Source organism: Myzus persicae, unplaced genomic scaffold (assembly GCF_001856785.1).
Source record: "Myzus persicae strain clone G006 unplaced genomic scaffold, MPER_G0061.0, whole genome shotgun sequence".
Classification (NCBI taxonomy): domain Eukaryota; kingdom Metazoa; phylum Arthropoda; class Insecta; order Hemiptera; family Aphididae; genus Myzus; species Myzus persicae.
The window spans coordinates 186,678-206,724 of NW_019101257.1; the positions used below are offsets into that span (position 1 = coordinate 186,678).

At 32.2% G+C, this 20,047-nt stretch overlaps 3 protein-coding genes across 3 annotated transcripts; 2 read left to right on the top strand and 1 right to left on the bottom strand.

Annotated features, from left to right (window-relative positions):
- The first annotated feature begins 177 nt into the window (after positions 1-177).
- On the top strand, positions 178-10,700 carry LOC111028408 (rootletin-like). Its single transcript, XM_022307036.1, has 6 exons — positions 178-298; positions 8,621-8,658; positions 9,185-9,421; positions 9,764-10,036; positions 10,104-10,261; positions 10,324-10,700. The coding sequence occupies exons 3-6, from the start codon at positions 9,203-9,205 to the stop codon at positions 10,538-10,540; spliced, it is 867 nt and encodes a 288-aa protein (XP_022162728.1). The 5' UTR covers positions 178-298; positions 8,621-8,658; positions 9,185-9,202; the 3' UTR covers positions 10,541-10,700.
- LOC111028407 lies at positions 2,236-6,211 on the bottom strand. Its single transcript, XM_022307035.1, has one exon. It carries the CDS (start codon positions 5,060-5,062, stop codon positions 3,404-3,406), a length of 1,659 nt encoding a protein of 552 aa, XP_022162727.1. The 5' UTR covers positions 5,063-6,211; the 3' UTR covers positions 2,236-3,403.
- Positions 10,534-19,500, top strand: LOC111028406 (rootletin). Its single transcript, XM_022307034.1, has 19 exons — positions 10,534-10,699; positions 10,763-10,909; positions 10,969-11,502; positions 11,613-11,910; positions 12,725-13,023; positions 13,600-13,794; positions 13,859-14,035; positions 14,094-14,276; positions 14,358-14,550; positions 14,626-14,985; positions 15,047-15,477; positions 15,567-15,960; positions 16,634-16,926; positions 16,997-17,284; positions 17,349-17,561; positions 18,040-18,321; positions 18,385-18,602; positions 18,671-18,794; positions 18,873-19,500. The coding sequence occupies exons 1-19, from the start codon at positions 10,565-10,567 to the stop codon at positions 19,080-19,082; spliced, it is 4,974 nt and encodes a 1,657-aa protein (XP_022162726.1). The 5' UTR covers positions 10,534-10,564; the 3' UTR covers positions 19,083-19,500.
- The last annotated feature ends 547 nt before the right edge of the window (positions 19,501-20,047 follow it).

Below are 20,047 nucleotides of genomic sequence, written 5' to 3' on the forward strand. Positions count from 1 at the left end.
GATAGTATTATAGGTATATTATTATTATTATGATAACCGACATTCGAGAACGGATACATGAAAATAATAAATATAAAGTAAATAATAACGAATAATAAATAATAATACGAGTTGTAGGTAGTCAATAGTTTATTTATTTTTTCAAATACGATAAAAATATATTTTCAGAAACTCAAATATTGTTTGTTTACATAATAAGTAATAACTAATAGGATTCGGTTTTGTCGTGACACATGTTTTTTTTTTTAATATGATTCCAACGAATATCTAACTGAAAATGGGATTAACATTAAAAGTAGTAAGTGTGCTATATTTTGAAAATCACTTATCATATAATATAATTTTACCAGGTCACAAAAGTTTTGCGCAACATATAATAATGCTTTATACTTTAGTTTATGGTATAAATATAGGAAGGTACATCTGTCCTGGCTGTCCTTCCTCTCTATTATTATTAATTAACGAATAATGATCATTTTTAAAATAACACATTGGTAATATTGTTTAGTTGTTCATAATTTTCATGTATTGACTATAATTAAATTAACTGATATTAATAAATATTTGCTAGTTATAGATTTTCCTTTAGATATTTAATTAATTTTATTGTTTTGACTTTGGTTGTGAAAGTTTTGGATCCTTCTACTTTTTGTCATGATTGTTATTTTTTTCTTTTTAATACTTTCTCATTCCTTCTTCACACTTATTTTTTTTAGATTTTATCATATATTTTTACTCTACAGTTATTTACAAATCCAAGTCTTGGTTTATCTGTTAATGAAAAATTATTAAGTATTGGCTAGGTCGTACGGAACTACATTAATATTAAATAAAAGAAAGTAAAATATAATTTACTAACTAATTTATTAATGTTGTAGCCAGGATCTTTTTGGTGGTGTGGGGGGAGGGCTACAATATTTTATTGTTATTGCTGGGGTACAAACGGGTATAGTTAAATTAATATTTTTTTTTGGGGGGGGGGGCTTAAGCTACGGCACTGTAATTTACCCATTTATACCTTATATTAGAGGGTACTGTTATAATTATTTTTTAATAATAAATTTAATTATTTGATTAAATATTACATTTACATTTCAAACGGACTACTCCTCACATTTATCTACATTTATGTATTTTAGTATGGTGTTTCAAATTTAAATAATTTATTTAACTTTGTTAGTTATAAGCTCAATTAGTTATTAATGTTATTAACTAGTTCTTATTACCCAACAGATTCTCATTTTTAAAAAAAATAAAATTACACTTTTTTATTATTATAATTAGTATCATTTATTGTTATTTATATTAGATACAATAATAATTTCTATGTCAATAATAAAAAATCTAGTCTACAATAATAATTTCTATGTACGTTGTGTACATAAGTAATTACTAATTTCAATAACTAAGTATATGATAACAATACAATTAATTAATGGGTAATCTTAAAATCACTCAGCAGTACTACCATCTAACAGCTAAATTAAATGTAATATAATTATTATTATGTAGTCATTTATATCTGTATTTATACAACATTGAAACATAATTTTTTTAAATACTTTATAATATTATTTAAACGGAAGATAAGATAAATGTACTATATTGAAATACATAGTTTGTGTAATTGTGTATAATATTCATATTATCTTAGAGAAAAAGAATTCTTGTCGGCAAATTTTTGATTAGTTTTTAAATCAATAAAATAGTTGGTTACTATGACAATTGTTATTTGTTTTTGTTTACATAATTGAGTGGGTACCTACATTAAAAAATGCATGTGTCACGATACACAAAATTAATCTTAAACATTTGTTGTAAAATAACTTTTGAAATAACTGAAATACCTAATATATATTTGAAAAGAGATTTCAAGCAGTTGGGAATTCAAAAGGAAATTAGCTGGTTATTGCCCATATAAAATTTGATTTAAAAAATGAATTATTAGTTATTATTTTCCTAAATCATTACATGATTAATAAGTAAAGTAATAATAGTACCTACTTGGGTTTATACAATCTAATATTATTTTACCTACTCGGTTACTTATTACTTATTACCTACTACCTATCTATAATACGTCTATACATATTACATAAATAAAATTGGTCTCGTGTTTTGGAACCCAAGATAAATCATTTTTTGGTTGTTTTATTCTGCCAAATTCCCGTGTTCAGTACACCTATTTACATTTTAAGGGATCCGAATTTATTGTAAACTATGTTACGTGTTGAAGTGACTATGCATTTCGTTTTCTATGACCCATATCATCATAACGACCGTGTAGTATAATTCGCTTAGCTGGATTTATTCCGTAACAGGTACTTCCTTGCACCAAATCTTTTTTATACGTTATATTACACAGGTACCTCACCAGATATGTATATACTATATATTCATGATTTACCCCATAACACAGTTCCTTATAGGTAATATGCTAATAATACGTTTTTCGTTCCTGGCAACTAACTACTGGAGTATATTACAAAAAAAAAAAAAAATTAAAAAAATAGGTCGGCGTATTACGTGTTTTCAATTCTACGAAATAAGCTGATATTCATAATCTTAAATAAAAAAAATCTCAATGTGTATGTACATATTCTTCTCCGTTATATTTATAGCGTATCACATTTTAATATAACTATATAAATTATATTTTTATTCTTGTGTATACTGTATAGATAGATTTGTGAAATTAAGTAATAGGTAGGTATGTCAAGTAGCAGTCCAATTGTATGTGATTTACAAAAACTAATAATACCCTCTCATAAAGTAGTTTCCTTGAATTATAAACTATGCAACATATTATTTTAAAGATCATAATATGTAAGGCGAATCGAATGACAGACATCAACTGGTTAATTAATGAGTATAATAACTCAATAACTAATAAGACAATTCGTCATTATAGTACTACTATATCTACCTATTATTTTTTTAGTGGATTAAGTATATATAAATGTGGTTGGCTTCGTTGTGAATTCTATAATAATAATAATATTTTGTAGACTGTAGACACGATGATAATTGACTAGACAAATGAGGCTACTTTAGCAGTGAATTTATTAAGCGAGCTCAAGTATATTAAAGATCGTTATATACTTGTATTATAGTTATATATTATTAAACCTTCTGTCTGCAGCCCACTTAACAAAACTATTAATTTAAAATAACCCATAGGCAGCTTATATCTAAGTCAATAAGGGATATTTTCGGGGGGGGGGGGGGGACAAAACCCTCCTAATCCCATCCTAGTTGAGCCACTGCGTATTGCTGATCGAACTGCATTATTGTAATAATATCAGACCAAAAAATTTTCGGCAAATCACGTCATTGGACCGCTACCTACAAAAGCGAAAAATAAATTAAATGTTTTGTACACGTGTGTCTGCCGCCGTATTTATCAAAACGTGGTGTATCTGTTTTTCTGGGCCGACGACGACAGTATCGCCGAATCGTCCAGGGCGGTGTTTATGCGGTCCACAATCATCTGTAGACTGTAGTGGGCGAAAAACGGCAGTGGGTCCCAATACGTGAACACCATTTCCCGTTCCGTGACCACCGTGCGCACGAGACGCTTGACCGACTGGACGGTCATCATCCGGGTGGCCGTCTCGTAGAGCAGCGCCGTCGCGTAATACCGGTCCGTCGTTTCGACCACGAGCTCGGTGGACTGCTGTGATGCGCCGTTGGCGGCCGCATTCGGGTGTGCTGCAACTGCACCCGCAACACCGACGGAAGCGCGTTGCCCGCGCGCCGGCGGGGAACACTGCATGACGACGTGTTCGAAATTGCTGCGGTACGACGCGTACGTGATGGGCACGCCGACGCGACAGCCCAGCGGCACGACCTTCCGGGACGGCGACACGCACACCCTGAACGACAGGTAGCCGTCGAACGGCACCGGGACAGCGGACACGAACCGTGCGGTCCAGTCGTCGATCAGCGCGTTGTTGTCTGTGGCTCGGCCGTCGTGCGCGGTGCAGGTCACGTTGCCAACCACCCGGCCGGCCTGCACCGTGGTGCACGTTGTGTAGTACGACCCGAGACAGTGCTGGACAAGCAGCCAAGGGCAGTCGTCGGACACGGGTCCGGGTAGCCGTAGTGACCTCCTGGTGGCCGGCAGCTGCAGGCTGTGTGACGCTTTGCAGCCGGACTGGCCCACATTGACGATGAAGTGCCGGTCGGCCCGGAACGACACGTTGTCGTACAGCTTGATGATGTCGTCTTTTGAGCTTACGAGCAGGTGCTTGGGCACCGGCAGGCCGGCCGCCTCGCACACTCGGAACACCTCGGACAGGTCGTTGAGCACCGCGACGCCGTCTAGCCCGGGCGTCCAGCACCGGCACCCAAGCAGCTCCAGGTGCGGCTTGGCCACCGCGTCGTAGTACGCCGACACGGTGGTGCCGGTGGGCACGTACATGTCCACCCGTTCCCTCTCGACGATCGCCCTCAGCGCGTCCACGTACTGCACGCAATTGTCGTCGTTCGGCCCGGGCACGGTGTAGTGGCCGTTGGCTGCCACCGAGAACGAGCACAGCTCTGCCCGCCCGTCGATCTCGCACACGATCACTCGGGCGCCTGACTGGTGAAAGTTCCTCGCCAAGTGCAACGTCTGCACGGTGCTGCCGCCGTTTATCAGCACGGTGAATCGGCCCCTGTTGAGCCTACTTGGCCTCGTGGCGCACAGCCGCAAGACATACTTGGACACCACCAGCGGCACCCGTGTGCATTTCCAGGCGCACTGCACCCACAGGCACAGACACAGCGACGGGACGCGCACCAGCAGCACGTTCACCCATGGCAGACCGAACAGCGCGTTGGCCACCGTCCAGAAGAACGCCGCGCACCCATGGATCGTTCCGGCCGTCACGTTCTGCGGCTGCAGAAGGCGGCCCGGCGGCGGTGACGTGCGCCTGTCCAGCAGGTAAAACGTCGACTTTGAACGTTTGAAGCTGTGCGACGGCGAGACGGCCGGCGAGGACGGGTAGCTGTCCATACCTGCGCCGCTGCACCGGTAGCGGTCGTCGGAAATGGGCACTTGGCGAACCGTGTCCGGCATCGTGAACAAACGAACGATCACTGTCGGAACCGAGAGACTTGGTTCTCGGCGTTCAGTGGTCAAAGTTCTTCAGACCGTCGTTATCAAAGTTTTATCGGTTTTTTTTTTGCCGTACGGTTCGCTCGTTCTCAACCTTTGATTTGTTTAGCGCCTAACATAATTAAATGGTGTTTAAATTATAATAATAATAATAATCATAACGGTTTATCTAATTATGATTTTTACACGTACCATCAAATACATCATATAAACGAACGATTTGTTTTAACAAGCCTTCGTTTGATAATATGTACATATTGATTATATAGTATAGTATGCTGTTGTATACAAATAAATCGTACATGTTATACACGTTGAACTGTAATATATATATACACACCTATATAGAAGAGAATTTCCGTCGTCTCTTCCTCATTCACAAACTTTTTATCGTAACGAATACATAGTCTGCTGTGTTGCTTGTGTTTCAAAGGTGTATCGTCGTGTATACTATTATTACTATACATACTGACGCTAGAGGTCAAGTACGTTCTATATAGAAAGACTTGCATCGGTAGCATTCGCTACGGCCGTGTTTAATTGTTTTGTTCAAACGTGATGTCTGTCTTGTACACCCCGATGTTATGCTTAGAAACACAATAATATGAAAACACTAAAAACAATAGGTACGAATGTTAAGAAATATTACAATTACAAATTAATTGTTGGAGAATATAACATTATTGTGGTTTGAACTTTAACTCGCCTAATTATTGTTGTTTTTTCGTTTTAATAGGTATTTTTATCGATAAAATTAGGAGTACTAACACCGGGGATATGGAAGTAATAGCTAAATAGATAAACTATTAATAGACAATAAAAAAATGAAAACTATTTAACACATAGTTTGATAACATTGCATATAACCATTAGTCTAAGAGAGATTCAAAATTAATAGTTTTTTAAAAACATAATAGGTACATATTACTTGAGCTTGTTCAGTGGTGCCCATTATCTTCTCGTGAGGTTAAAAATAGATTAAAAAAAATAATTTAATAGGTACTCTAGACTCTCGTATTAGTATATATCTGTATTCAAAATCAAGGCTGGGTGAAGTTGGTCTATTTACCCATTATAATTGAACAATGATATTACCGTTACTTATGACAAAAATGAACAAACAAGTTTTTTAATAATACTTTTCAACATTAAAGAAAAAATGCCATTAATTTTAGCAATTAAGTTGAAAGTTAGTCATTAAAATACTCACTTAAACTATTTATAAAATTAATTTTTGCTTAGCTAAATACTACCTATGTATTTAAACCATTCTACAAATCATCCAATTTCAAATTGTATTAAAATAATGGTGAATGGTATGTAGAATTCTCTGTTCAGTTACGGGGTAAACAATGAATCACATCGTTTGTTTTTTTTGAACTTTTAAATACTTATAGTTTTTTTGTTCTTTTAAAAATTAAATAAGGTTCATCAATTTATCAAAATTACAAAATACTTGGGTGCTCATGATTTACCCATCGGCTATCTTATATAGTTATATAAATGTATATTAGTGTAAAGCTTGTAATGGAGTTACGGAGTTATAGTATAATATTGTATATGTTATCTATGTTATACAATCACGAATCAATTATACCATAGTATTCATAATTTTTAAAAAAACTTATTAGGTACCACCAGTGCTCGAATCGGGAATTATTAAGTAGAGGAGCCCAATCCAACAATTTAAAAATTACGTTTCAAGAGCACAATTATGTAACGCACACCCCGACACCCGGGGAGGGGGTTTCGATTCTCTTCTAGCAGTCCAATATTTTGAATACTAAATTTCAGATTAGTTATAACATTTTAGCTTTATTATATTCCAAATATAATATATATTAAATTTGTAACACATAAGTGAATAAGGATTTATATTTTATATTCACCTTATTTTTCGAAATGTTTCCCAACTATATTTCATACATTCGGTCATTTGAAAAAGTCATGTTTAAATATTATTGTTATTCCTAGTTTGATAGCAATAATACCTACATGGCTACATGTTTCAGTAGGAAATTATATGAAAAATTATATTTATCAAAAAGAATACTTTAGTTTGTGGTTCGGTCGCATATCTATGTCAATTGTCAACACTAGTCTTCAGATATTTGATAATATATTAATATAATAGTTAAATGTACATATCTGTGCACTACTAAACTAGATACAAAACAAAACTAAACCATAGAAAAGATAGAAAAATATTTTTGATATTACTTAGAAAATGTAAAATTCATTAAGTTCATTGTTTCATTTTTATTGACAGCAATTTAAATCCACTCCACATTTTAATAAAAATGTTTTAGGGTATTAGTTTTTACCGTTCCTCTGTCCAAGTAAAAAATATAATTAGGGTATTCAAAAAGAAATAAAAATAGTAGAGGCGCTCCTTCCTCTCTTCACACTCCTCCCCCAATTTGAGTACTGGATACCAAATATCGAGAGGTATTTATAAATTAAACGAAACAAATACATAATAAACATTAAACAAAATAATTTTAAATACATTAAAAATGAATACATATTGTACAATAACTATTTACTATATATACCTACTTTACAGGTATAAATGGTGATCCATTTAACGTAAGATACTTATTATTTCAGAAAATACCAAAGCTTTTGAATTTTTATCATTATAATACGTAACCAAACAACATTTTTCGAAAAAAATTAAATTTTTACCACTATCATTTTTTAAAGTTTTTTTACTCTTTTGAATGATAACATTCATTTTCAATTTAATATTGCGAACAAAAATATTATTCAGAGTATTTCGATCGATACTAGTTAAAATTTTGGACAGTTAATTTATTAATTATCACTTATATTTCTTATAAGTATTTAAAGTATAGATGAATAATGACTATTGGATTCTAACACCTGTATCACTATGATCAAATAAACTCCTAATAAACGTATAAGCTACTCGTTTTTTTAAATTGATGTACTCCAACAAATATTCTGCTTTGGAATAAGGAATAAAAATGCACGATGTCACTAAAAAGTAAACATTTAAAATATGATTAAGGTCTCGTAGCCAATTAATAGAAAAAAATATTATTTTTAACGACTTTACAAATACACCAGCAATTTGTATTATAATAAGTGTCTTACGTTAAAAGGAAGACCCGATATACGCGTATTTAATTATTATTTATCATTTGTGAAAAAAAATTAATACACTAACTTATAAAACAATTTTAAAAATCATACGAGTTATATTTGGCAACTATTTACACGCGAAACAAAATGTTTTATAGTTAAGTTTGGTGGTTAAAGAATAGATAAAATAACTGTGGTTGAGTTGGAGAAGTCACTAAAAAATGTCAATCACACAAATTCTTATATTTTAACGAGTTGCGGATTCAGCCTTTCATTTTCGTATAATATAGAACAAGTATGCTGTATATACTTTTATTTTATGCATTGTAATATTATGAGAGGTTATGATATTTATATCATATTATTATAGTTGCCTTTTTTAATCTTGTGCGTTATTTATTTTTGTTTTAGGTAATTTTTGGCTTCAATATGGATGATCACCGACCGAGGTAAAATATTTTGAAGTATTCGTAATTAAAATAATCTTTAAAATAACACATTGAACTATGCATCTATTTTAGTTACCCTGCACCTAGTGCATATTAACTATTAACACCGCATTATCATTTACCAGCAGTGGTTTGTTTTCACAAATAATTTTTTTTTTCTCATTGTTGCACGCGCTATGCAATTTCTCAATGCTTTATAATCGCTTCCTGCTGTCAACTTTCAAAACTTTTGTGATTAATATAATGTCTGAAAGGCTGAAACCATTTCACCCACATTTTTCCTCCGAGTAAAAAATATATAAACAGTGCCAGTATGATTTTACGAGCTAACCCATCACGTTTAGTTTTAAACGCCACTGTATAACATAATAATAAAAATACCGAAATTATCTGATCACATAATCACCCTCATTTATTACCCATCATATTTCACCCCAAAATAAAACAATCAATGACAGAAAAACGTTATGATTTAATACCGTGCCGAAATATGCATCAGTCATGCGATCCGTAACTCCGCCTTTAGGTTTTACTGTCGTGTGTCATGGAATCAGAAGTGTCACGTGACGAGAGCAATTTGTCTCCGTATCTGTCGGCGAGATCACGGTTACCCCTTTGCCTACCCGAAGACGCCAACATGGAGATGGCACTGGCACCTGAATCCCCAAAAATTGAACAACAGTCGCAAAAGACACTCGTTGTCGAGGTGGTGTCCCTGAGGCCGATCGAGAAATTCCGCAGGGCCGTGGCCAAAATGCCCAGGGTAAGTCGTTTAACTATTTCCAAAAATAGATTTTTGAATTCAACGGCCATTCGATTAGAACTCAACGCAGGCCCCTTCTCCACAACGTTTACTTTTTGCGGAAGTGTTTTGGATTTATTGGCTTACCTACCTTAAAAGTTCGCCTGGTGATAAATCAATTAAAAACTTTATTTTTATCAGATTTCCAAAACTTTTTTAGGGTGACGGTGAAACTTTTAAGTGAAACATTTTTAGTAGATATACCTATACCTGTACCTAGTATTTTTCAATGCTATTGCGCAACAAAATGTGTAGAAGCTATATTTTTTTATACACAATTTTTATTTTTAAATATCGAACTAGTTCTCCAAGAAAGAAACCGCTACACCAGGTAAATCCAGAAATGTTCCGAAATTGGGAACTGAAGGTATAGTCCGGTTGGATGGAGGTCGAACAAGTTTAAGATTACCAACTAATCGTTCACAAAAAACTGAACAACCAATGGATTTAGCTCGGGAGAACCAGGCTTTGCACGAGCGCCTGCGGGAAGAAGCTGCTCGGTATGATAGACGATTGGATACATATAAATTGGCTCAACAGAGACAGGCAGTTCTTGTTAGCAGACTTCAGGCAAAGGTTGGTATTTTTGATTTTACTGCATTAGTTCCATTGGTATTTTAAATGTATGATTTTTGTTTTTCAGGTAATGCAGTATAGAGAGCGGTGTTCCGAGTTGGAAAGGCAGATGAGAACTAGTATTCCAGCAATTGATAATGTTAGGAGTTATCGTGATTCAGTCAGAGATTATCAGTCAATGGACTTAGATTATGCAATACGTGCTTTAGAACAAGAACGAGCCAAGTAAAAATATTTTTCTTTTTTTTTAATTGACAGTGACTATATTATTCTTTTCAATATTGTAGAGCTGAAAAAGTCATGGAACTAAACTCGACACTCAGAGAACAATTAGATGATGCTCAAACAAGCAATGAAACACTGTCTACAGATTTGCAAAAGTTAACTAGCGATTGGGAAAAAATGAGAGATGAAATGAATGCTAAAGAAGATGAATGGAAAGAAGAAGAACAAATGTTTAATGAGTATTGTTCATTGGAACACGGACGAATGATGAGTCTATGACAAGATGTAGCTCAAGTATAAAGGATGTTCACTGATATGAAATCATCAACTCAACAAGATCTTAATAAACTTCGAGGTGAACTTTCATTAGCATCAAATGACATGGTTACTACCTGCAGTGGCTTAGTGAATGCTGTTAAACGATCAACGTATTCTGAAGTACAGTACCTATAAAAAAAATATTATAAACTATACACAATTCTTATGTCTATCAAATTTTAGGAAAAACAATATGAAAATCTGTTGAAAGAAAATACAACATTACAGAATAAAGTAGAAAAACTCCAAAATGATTATGATACTGTATGCTCACAGTTGCGACAAAAAGAAATGCATTTAGAAGATCTCAAAGCCAATCTTTCTGAATTTGTTAGTATTATTATTTAAAATTAATTAACTAGTTTATTAAAATAAATGTCATATTATAGGAAGAAAAATGTATGGATTCTAATAAAAATGAAAAAGAAGCAGATAATTTACGTATTGATGTTGATGTATTGATGTCCGGGATGCAGGAAATAGTTAAAGTGTTACAGCATGACAAAGAAATTCTTGGTGATCTAATTAGACCTTTGGCTCCACCACATGTTCATCTTAGCACTGGAATTATAAAGTCTGACACAAAATTAAAACCAGTATCCGCAACTAGTAACTTTGTCGATAGTACTTTGTCAGCCGTTCAGTCTGTTGTTTATAGATATCAATCAAACATTCATGAACTTCAAGTTCAATTATCATCTTGTGTTGATAAAATGTCAGAAACAAAAAAACATTGTGAACAATTAGAAATGTTAGAAAAAGAGTTACAAGTAAAAATTGAAGAACTGAGTAAAGAACTAGATGACTGTCGAAATGTTAATAATCAATTAGGCCATGAACGCGATTCTCTTGCAGAAACACTCGAAAGACTACGAAATGAGGCTCAAGCATTACAACAAAACAGAATGCACGTCAGCGCTGTGGTAATACATTTTTCTAAAAAAAATATTAATACATTTAAGTTTTTTTTTTTATAAATAATAACTCATACCTAAAATAAGAAGTTAAATAATAATAATTTTTTCAACTTTAGGTAGAAAATATGAATTCTGATTATGATAAAATACAAAAGGCTAATAGTAAATTACAAAAATTAAATGATACCCTGGAAGACGAAAAAATGTTCCAACAAGGTGAAATAGATCGATTACTAAAAGAAATTGACATAAGAATGTTGTCGGAAAATGATGTACAAGACAGGTGTAGTTGTTTAAAAGAAGAATTGATCAGTATTAAAGAAGAATTAAATCAAGTTTATTTGGATAAAGAACTTTTAGAACAACGATGTCTGGAACTTGAAATCTTGCAAGCTAAAATGGAAAAAAATAAAGGTTATTATTTAAAATATATTCTTATACAATGAATAATATTTTTGATGATTCCAAGTATCATAAAATAATATCAATAGTATTTTTTGATTTTCAATTAGGTATATAACTATAATAATATTAAACTTCTAATTAGGTATAAACAGTGGCTTATTTCTTCTTAACTTTTTTCAACTTTTTTCAACTTTTTTCTTTCTGGGAGAGGGTCCAAAATGTTTTGAATACTAACATTTTATATGTATTTGATATTAGAAAAACGTTTTTTATTTATTGTTATACCTAACGTCTCTGTATGAACATCATCCACATTATATTATAGTATATAATTTAAAATTAAAATTAAAATATTTGTAGTTACCTATTCTTTTTTGGGGGTTCTGGAGGGGGAAGGGGTTCAGTATCCCTGGACCCCCTTGTAAATATGCCACTGATTATAAACTGAAACACTTATGTCAGGTCACACAATAGTAAGATAAATTTAACAACTTATCAAAATTTAATTGTCGAGTCAAGGTGACTGGTCGTTTAATGTTTAGTTGACTTCTTAAATATTTTAGAATATTTTTTAATGTAATAGGCATAAACCAATAAAATAACAATATTTGTAATCAAGATCCGTATCATTAACTTGCGTAAAGTATAAACGATAGAATTCAGTATTTTTCTATAAATCATCACTCATAGTTGTGTTATAACTAGACCTGAACAATGTAGTTTAAATGTATATTGTAAAATATGTTAAGATTAACTTTGTTAAATTATTTTTTATTTAATTTTCAAGCATACTATTACATTTAATATTATACAATTGTCTTAGGTGATCTTGAATCTGAGTTAGAAAAAATTGCATCAGACAGAACTGATTGCCATGAATCATTAGCTAAGGCAGAGTCACTTATTCTGGACGGGAACACAGAGAAAAAAAATTTGCAAAAAGAACATGAGAAATTAGTTGAAGACAAAAAAAATTTACAAGTTCAAGTAGATGATTTATCTAGTGATTTAGTTGCCCTCAGAAAAGAACTACTTCAAATGGAACAAGATAAGCAAGAATTAGAAAGTGAAAGGTCAAATGCAACTGAAAAATGGAAATCAGTATTGTTGGAAAAAGAAAAGGTAATTAAATAATGAATATAAATTAAATAAAAATATTTTTATCAGCCAAAAATATTTAAATTTTAAATTTTAAATCAAATCAGAATATTTGACAGTGAAGAACTATCTTCTATATTATTATGTCTTGATTGAAATTCAATTCCGTGTGTGAATGAAATATTAATTTGTAATATATTTTACTTTTTACCGTTACAATCATAGACCATGCCTATATTACTAACATTACATGTTGGGTGCACAGATTAAGATCTTCCTTAAGTGATTATCATAACCAGAACATGATGGTGTATGTATATGTATAAGTAGTATTGCGTGTGTGCCTCAGCCACCCATAAATTTAAGAACGCCATCCATCTCAGATCTAATTTCAATTCACGGGTCCAGTTTTTTAGTATGATGTCTATACTATGGTTGCAAAATAATATCTTGGCATTTTAAATTACTCAAATTGTTTATTGTAATTTGACTGTTAATTTATTTTATTTTAACTTCCATAATAACAATAATAATAATACATTGTTAAAATATCAATATATGAGCTATAAGTATTAAATGTATCAATAATTATATATTTAGTTGGAGATTGAATTAGAAGAATTATTGAAAGATAGATCTCATTTGGAAGATCAATTAGTAAATGAAAAACATAAGAAACAATCTCTTAATGAAGAGTTAATGCGATTAAATCAAAAAATTGACCATACAATAGAATCCAACTCTAGATTAAATAGTCAACTTCAAAGTATTGTAAAAGAAAGTGAAGAAAAACAGGTAAAGTTATATCATAAAATTTGTTCTATTAAAAAGAAAAAACTTAACTAACATTATTCTTCAGATTGCTCTTGATAGTTGTGTTAAGCAATTGGATAATTTGGAACGACAGTTATCTTCTCTTTGCGGAGAGAAAGAAAATCTCGAATCAATATTATATGATGTGCAACATAATTTGGAAGTATCAGAAAATCGATGTAAACAAACGGAAAGAGAAAAACAAGAATTACTAATAAAACAAGTATAACATTAAAATAGCTTGTATTTAAACATTTATTTACTTTTTTTTTTTTACTTAGGAATCAATGAAAGGTGAAATATATCGTTTGTGTAAAGATCTAGAAAATTGTGAGCAAGCAGCTAATCACACTAAGTCTGAACTTCTAAGTCAATCTAGGGCTCTGGAAATAGAATTCCAGCAAACTATTGAAACACTGAAGAAACAGGCCGAGGAAAATATTCAAAAATTATCTAGCGAAAAAGTAATTGACATTTGAAATATATTTTTTTCTTAAATTATAAATTATTGTTATAGCATAATTTATTTATTATTGATTATTTAGGAAACTCTCAAAGTTAACTATGAAAGAAAAATTCAAGAAGATTTAAATCGATTGAGTAAAAGCAAAAACTGTGAAATAGAAAAACTAAAACAAAAATTAGATATGTTGCAAAAAAATATTGACACATTAACACAGCAACATGATGAAGCGCTTTTGAGGGCTGAAAACGACAAACAACAAACTTTATTATTAGGTAAATTATTTATGTTTAAGAAAAAAAAATTACACTAGTAATTGAACATTTAGTAATTTAAGCATTTCATTTTAGTTCATCGAGATCAAAAAGCTATTGTTAGCAAATTAGAAAGTGTCAAAAAAGAATTAGAAGGTGAAAAAGAGAGCTACGAACGTTCACTACGAGAAACACGTGGAAAATTAGAGAATGAAAAAGGTTCAGTGACCTCATTACGTGAACAATTATCAAAGATCAAAAATGAATTAAATGAATTCCGTATGCAATCCGAAAGTGAAAAATGTCAGTTAATTGGTCAAATAGAAGAAATTCAAACGGAACGAGATAGACACGCCCAAGAATGTATGGAAATCAAATCTCAACTGTGTATGGCAGAAGACAAACTCGACAATTTCCAGGCACATTTAAATGATATTAGTAGAAAGTTAAAAGAATGTAAGTATTAATAAATTTCATTTGCATTTTTAATTTTTAACCTGATTTTTTTTCTTTATAGCTGATTCAATAGCTGATCATACTCGAAAAGATTTGATGGAGACTAGGCGAAATTTGAATGAAACTACTATTGAAAAAGAAAAATATCAAAATTCAAATAGGGAATTACGGGAACTTATTAAAAAATCTGAAACAGATAAACGCGAACAAGGGAGACATTTAGAAGATGCCTTGCAAAAGATTGCTGCAATAGAAGATAAATGTAATCAAGTTGAAGCAGAACGTGCTCGTTTAAATGCTGAATGCAAAGAAGCATGCAGAAGACTTGAAGAAACTGAAAAGACAAGTAAAGCTCTTCAAGAAGATCTTCAACGAGCCGCTGTAACAGGAGAATCTCGTAGGAATGAACAGAAACAACTACAGACAAAGTTGGACGCTGAAACTGAAGAAAAAGAAAGGGCATGTGAGCTTGTTCAACAACTCAGAAGAAAGGTAATATAATTTGTAAACTATAGATAACTATAAATATTGTTTATGGGTGATTGACTAGACTATAATTATATATGTATATTCTATTATAGGTAAATGAATTAGAAGGAATATTGGAGGGTTATGAACAAGAAGTGATGCGATTACGTCATCGTGTTGATGAAGATGAATTACGTTGGAAAACTCGTGAACAAGAACTACTTGATCGACTGGATGATGGAATAGGTCATGAACGAAAACTTGAAGATCAAAAACATAATCTAGAAGTCTGTTTGGCTGATCAAACTGTTCAAATCCAAGAACTTAAATGTAAATTGAGTGCATCAGAGGGTCGGCTTCGCTCAGCAGATACTCAACTTGGAGATTTGGAAAGGACTAAACGTGATGTAGAAAATCGTTTAAACACTATTTGGTCAACTCTAAAACGAGTTACAGGCATGCAAGCAGATGGATCCGTCAGAATAAGGAAATGGAGTCCAAGTAGAAGTAATAATAATTTTCATTAATTCATTATTTAGATTCATCACCTACAGATCATTTAAATTACATATATAATATACATGTTAATTTGTAGCAAACATTTTAAAATTCAATTTATTTTAATATACAGGAATATACAAGAAGATCAGATAAAATAAAATTGATTCTAGTTAAACATATAACAAAAATTGTAAAAATTATATGGATGATAAATAATTTGAAAAATGTACTCATGTCAGGAAATTCCCAAAAATAATATTTTGAAAAAAGTTATTACGTTTTAAATTAATTTACACTAAACAAATTTTAACATTTAAAAATATTCTAAAAATTAAACTTATTAACTTCGATAAATATTTTACCATAAAAATTGTTCTTATCATCAGATTTACCAATTGGCTATTTTGAAATTTTCCAAAAAAATTTGAATCAAATATTAAAACTTTTATTATCAGTTTCAAGAAATTAATAGGAAAAATGTATACTATAATAAATATAGCACAAGTGTTTATAAATTAAACACTATATATAAAGAAAAAATTTAAATATTGATTATTACAAAAGTTATTTCAATATTGCATTAGCCAGTTCTTTTTGTTACCATGTATTTGGGTATGCTTTTATATCTATTTTTAATATTTTTAAATAACAAATTTAATGAAATATTTTGTAATTTTAGTTATGGAACAAGGTTCTGAGCCAATTCGTATGGATGGGAAAATAGTGGATCCCGAAGTAGTTAAAAAAGGTGTAAGAAATTTGATGCAACAAGTAGCTCAAGTAGAAAGAGAAAAAGATGACTACAAATCTCAAATATCAAATATGAATAGGCAACTTGAAGAAATAGGAGATATTCATAAAAAAACTGATAGTAAATTGAATTCAACCATTCATTTATTAAGGAAACTTCAAGACGAAAAAGTCGAGTTAGAATCAAAGCTCGGACAAAAACAATCTATACTCTTATCTCAAGTACATATATATATTTATATATATTTATTATTATTGATTTACATTTTATGCTGATTGAAATACTTTATAGGCAGCAGAAATTAAAGAAAAATCAGAAGAAATTAAGAAAAATAAAGATATTTTAACAAGCCAAGAAACTCTCATGCATGCTGACAAAAACGAAAAAATGCAATTAAAAGAACGTTTAGAAAAGCTAAAACTTCATATGAATCAACTTGAAGCAGAAAAAAGACATTTACAAGATGAGTTGACTCAAACTGAATCAAAAGCTACAAAATTGGAAATACTTAGAATTGGCCTTGATGGAGATTTGCAGCGGCTACAAATGATGTTGCAAGAAAAGGATAGTCATATACAAGTAATAATATTAGAAAAACAGTATGTTATATTTTCATGTTGCATATTGTATGTTTTATTTTTAGAAACTTGAAGAAAAACGTGAGAGTCATTCTAAAGCTTCTGCTGCACTCGAGGAAAGATGTGTTTCATTAACTGCTACTATTGAGCGTTTGAATGCTTCATTAGCACATGCTACTGCTAATGAATGTGATTTAAAGGCTCAAATTCAAGCTCTCCAGAGATCTTTGCATGATGCTTCTATGAGTTCTGCTTCGCATAGTGACAAATATAAACAAGTAATGTCATATTATTTCATATAATGTTATAAATAGGGGGACGAGGTGACCGAGTGGTCTGACGCATCAGCTGCGACGCAGCCGGTCGCGGTTCGATCCTCGGCCACCGGGCGGCATTTTTCTCCGGACAAGTCGCGGTGACCGGAGAACAAGTGCCGCCATCCCCCAACCGGGCATGGCAGAAACCTACGGGTGCCCAATAGAAATTCTGCCAAAACAAAAAACACACACGTGTCCCCCCCTACAGTCCCAAACCCTACAGTACCACACAACCTACAGCTAATGGCCTCAGTTGCCAAAGCTTAAATCAAAAACAAAAAAAAAATGTTATAAATGATCGAGCATTACTCAGTTCCTGAATTTACTCGTTGTTTTAATTATAAATAGAATTTTTTTATACAAATTGTATTAATTTATGAATATGATATTAAATGTTACACATTACATGGAATATTAATTTAGTCTTATACTTTTTTAGTTGCAAAGAGCATTACAAAATTGTGAAAATGAAAAAAAAATTGCTATTGAACGTTTGGATGTAGCACAACACAATTTAGCTGATTGTCGCCGTGACCAACAGTCAGTGAATGATTCTATCATTAGACTACAGATGGATTTAGAAAACAAAGAAGTACAAAAATCTAATTTAGAAGCTCAATTGAGAGCTTTGGGAAATAAATCACTGCCAAGACAATCCAACAAAGATCTCTATGACGATAGCTCAGATCTTAGATTTAAGTTACAATCACTTAACGATAAGGTACAGTGAATAATAACAAGTTATATGATGAGTACTTAATTGAAAACTTAAATTATTGCATAGGTTCGTATGCTAGAATCAGAAAAACGAAGTTTGGAGAAGAAAGCTCTATCACGGAGTAAAAGTTTTGAAAGAGTTGATTATGAAGGAAAATTTAGTCACGGTGGACGCTTTACAGAAGAAAATAGAGATTTAAGAAGTAGATGTGACGATTTAGAAAGGAAGTTGTACGAAAAAGAAGTTGAATTAAAAAATCTTAAAATGTCTTCATCTGATTACAGGTAAACATATTGTGGTTACATAATATAATCTGAAATTGTTTTTAAAAAAAAATCTTTCTTTTCGTCAGCTCAAATATACCTGTAAAACATACCGATTTAGAACGTTATCGTGCGGGGCAGTTGCAAGCCGAACGCATGTTAGAAGCACGCGAGCAATCGCATAGACAACAAATACACAGACTAGAGAATCAAGTAAAATAGTTTTATAACTCGCGAGACGAACATTTAACTACCCACCGGTTGACTAAATATTGTGTTGTTGTTTTTCAGGTCGCGATGTTGAGGGATCAGTTGACGGAGGAGAGCAAGAGACGTCAGGCGTATATTAACAAAACGGCGAAAACCAACCGCGAAGCGTTGGCGCTGAGACAAGTGTTGGATAAGTCGTTGTCAAAAATCGCCCAAGACCCATCGCCCGACGCTACTTTATTGAAACACGAAGCACGCACATTGCATCATGCCATTCCTTTGTCTAAATAGATTAATTACCGATTTGTCTGTTATACATTTATTGCAAAACTATATTGTTTCTCATATAGTTCCTATAAAGTGCACTATGATAGGTGGGTAGGTAGGTATAAACAATTATTATTTTAGTGAACATATTGAAACGGTCGACTTTATTTTATGAATTCTCGTATATATCTATTTATTATACTTGATTTTAGGGTAAAATAATATGTTCAATACTCTAATAGGTACCATTGGATTGTACCAGTGGTACAAACGACACTTTTTTTGCTATTCATGATTGTTCAACATTATTAATCATTTTTGATGAAACTCAATACTTCATAACTGTTAAGAACGTATAATTTAAATTTAATATTGTTACGTAATATTATTTAGTATTTTATTATTGTTTATTACAATCATTATATTATACTGCTGAGTTTCACATATATTTGTTTTTATTTCTAAAACCTATACAAGACAGTCGGGAGTATTTAAACTGGTAGGCACCGTCTTGAGCCTAGCCACTTTTTGACTAATTGGCTGTAAAATATAGTTTTGTTATCAGAACTAAAAAAAAGTTATTCGAGTTTGAAAAACACAAAAATAGTGGATTTTGAAACAATACGAAATTTTTTCGTATAAATCATTACAAGTGATATAAAAAAAAAAAAAGAAAGATATTTCACAGATAATGTTTTCAATTTTACCTACTTTATATCAATCTGGAGTCTTGACTACAGCCCGAGTGGTTCTATTTCTCGCCAAACAGTTTTTGCTAGGTTGTATGATTTGTGGGTCATGGGTCCTCTCAAATAGTGTTTTCCAGTTTTAGCTGTCGGGTGACGAATGTTTGTAAAATTAAGCCTTAGAGTTTACGCTTGTTGTACAGAGTACCTATAATATACATCTGGGATTCCAGACATCAAATGCCATATTTTAAAATACAATTGAGATGGCCAGGATCCCAAGGCCCTCCTGGGGACGCCCCT

What these genes read in the sequence shown, in the direction of transcription:
- LOC111028407 (XM_022307035.1), bottom strand. Translation starts at nt 5,062, where the DNA reads ATGCCGGACACGGTTCGCCAAGTGCCCATTTCCGACGACCGCTACCGG.
- LOC111028408 (XM_022307036.1), top strand. Translation starts at nt 9,203, where the DNA reads ATGGAATCAGAAGTGTCACGTGACGAGAGCAATTTGTCTCCGTATCTG. An exon ending in CCGTGGCCAAAATGCCCAGG is followed by an intron (nt 9,422 to 9,763) that starts GTAAGTCGTTTA and finishes ATATCGAACTAG; the next exon opens with TTCTCCAAGAAAGAAACCGC. An exon ending in TTAGAACAAGAACGAGCCAA is followed by an intron (nt 10,262 to 10,323) that starts GTAAAAATATTT and finishes TCAATATTGTAG; the next exon opens with AGCTGAAAAAGTCATGGAAC.
- LOC111028406 (XM_022307034.1), top strand. Translation starts at nt 10,565, where the DNA reads ATGTTCACTGATATGAAATCATCAACTCAACAAGATCTTAATAAACTT. An exon ending in TTCAACAACTCAGAAGAAAG is followed by an intron (nt 15,478 to 15,566) that starts GTAATATAATTT and finishes ATTCTATTATAG; the next exon opens with GTAAATGAATTAGAAGGAAT. An exon ending in AAAAGGATAGTCATATACAA is followed by an intron (nt 17,285 to 17,348) that starts GTAATAATATTA and finishes TTTTATTTTTAG; the next exon opens with AAACTTGAAGAAAAACGTGA.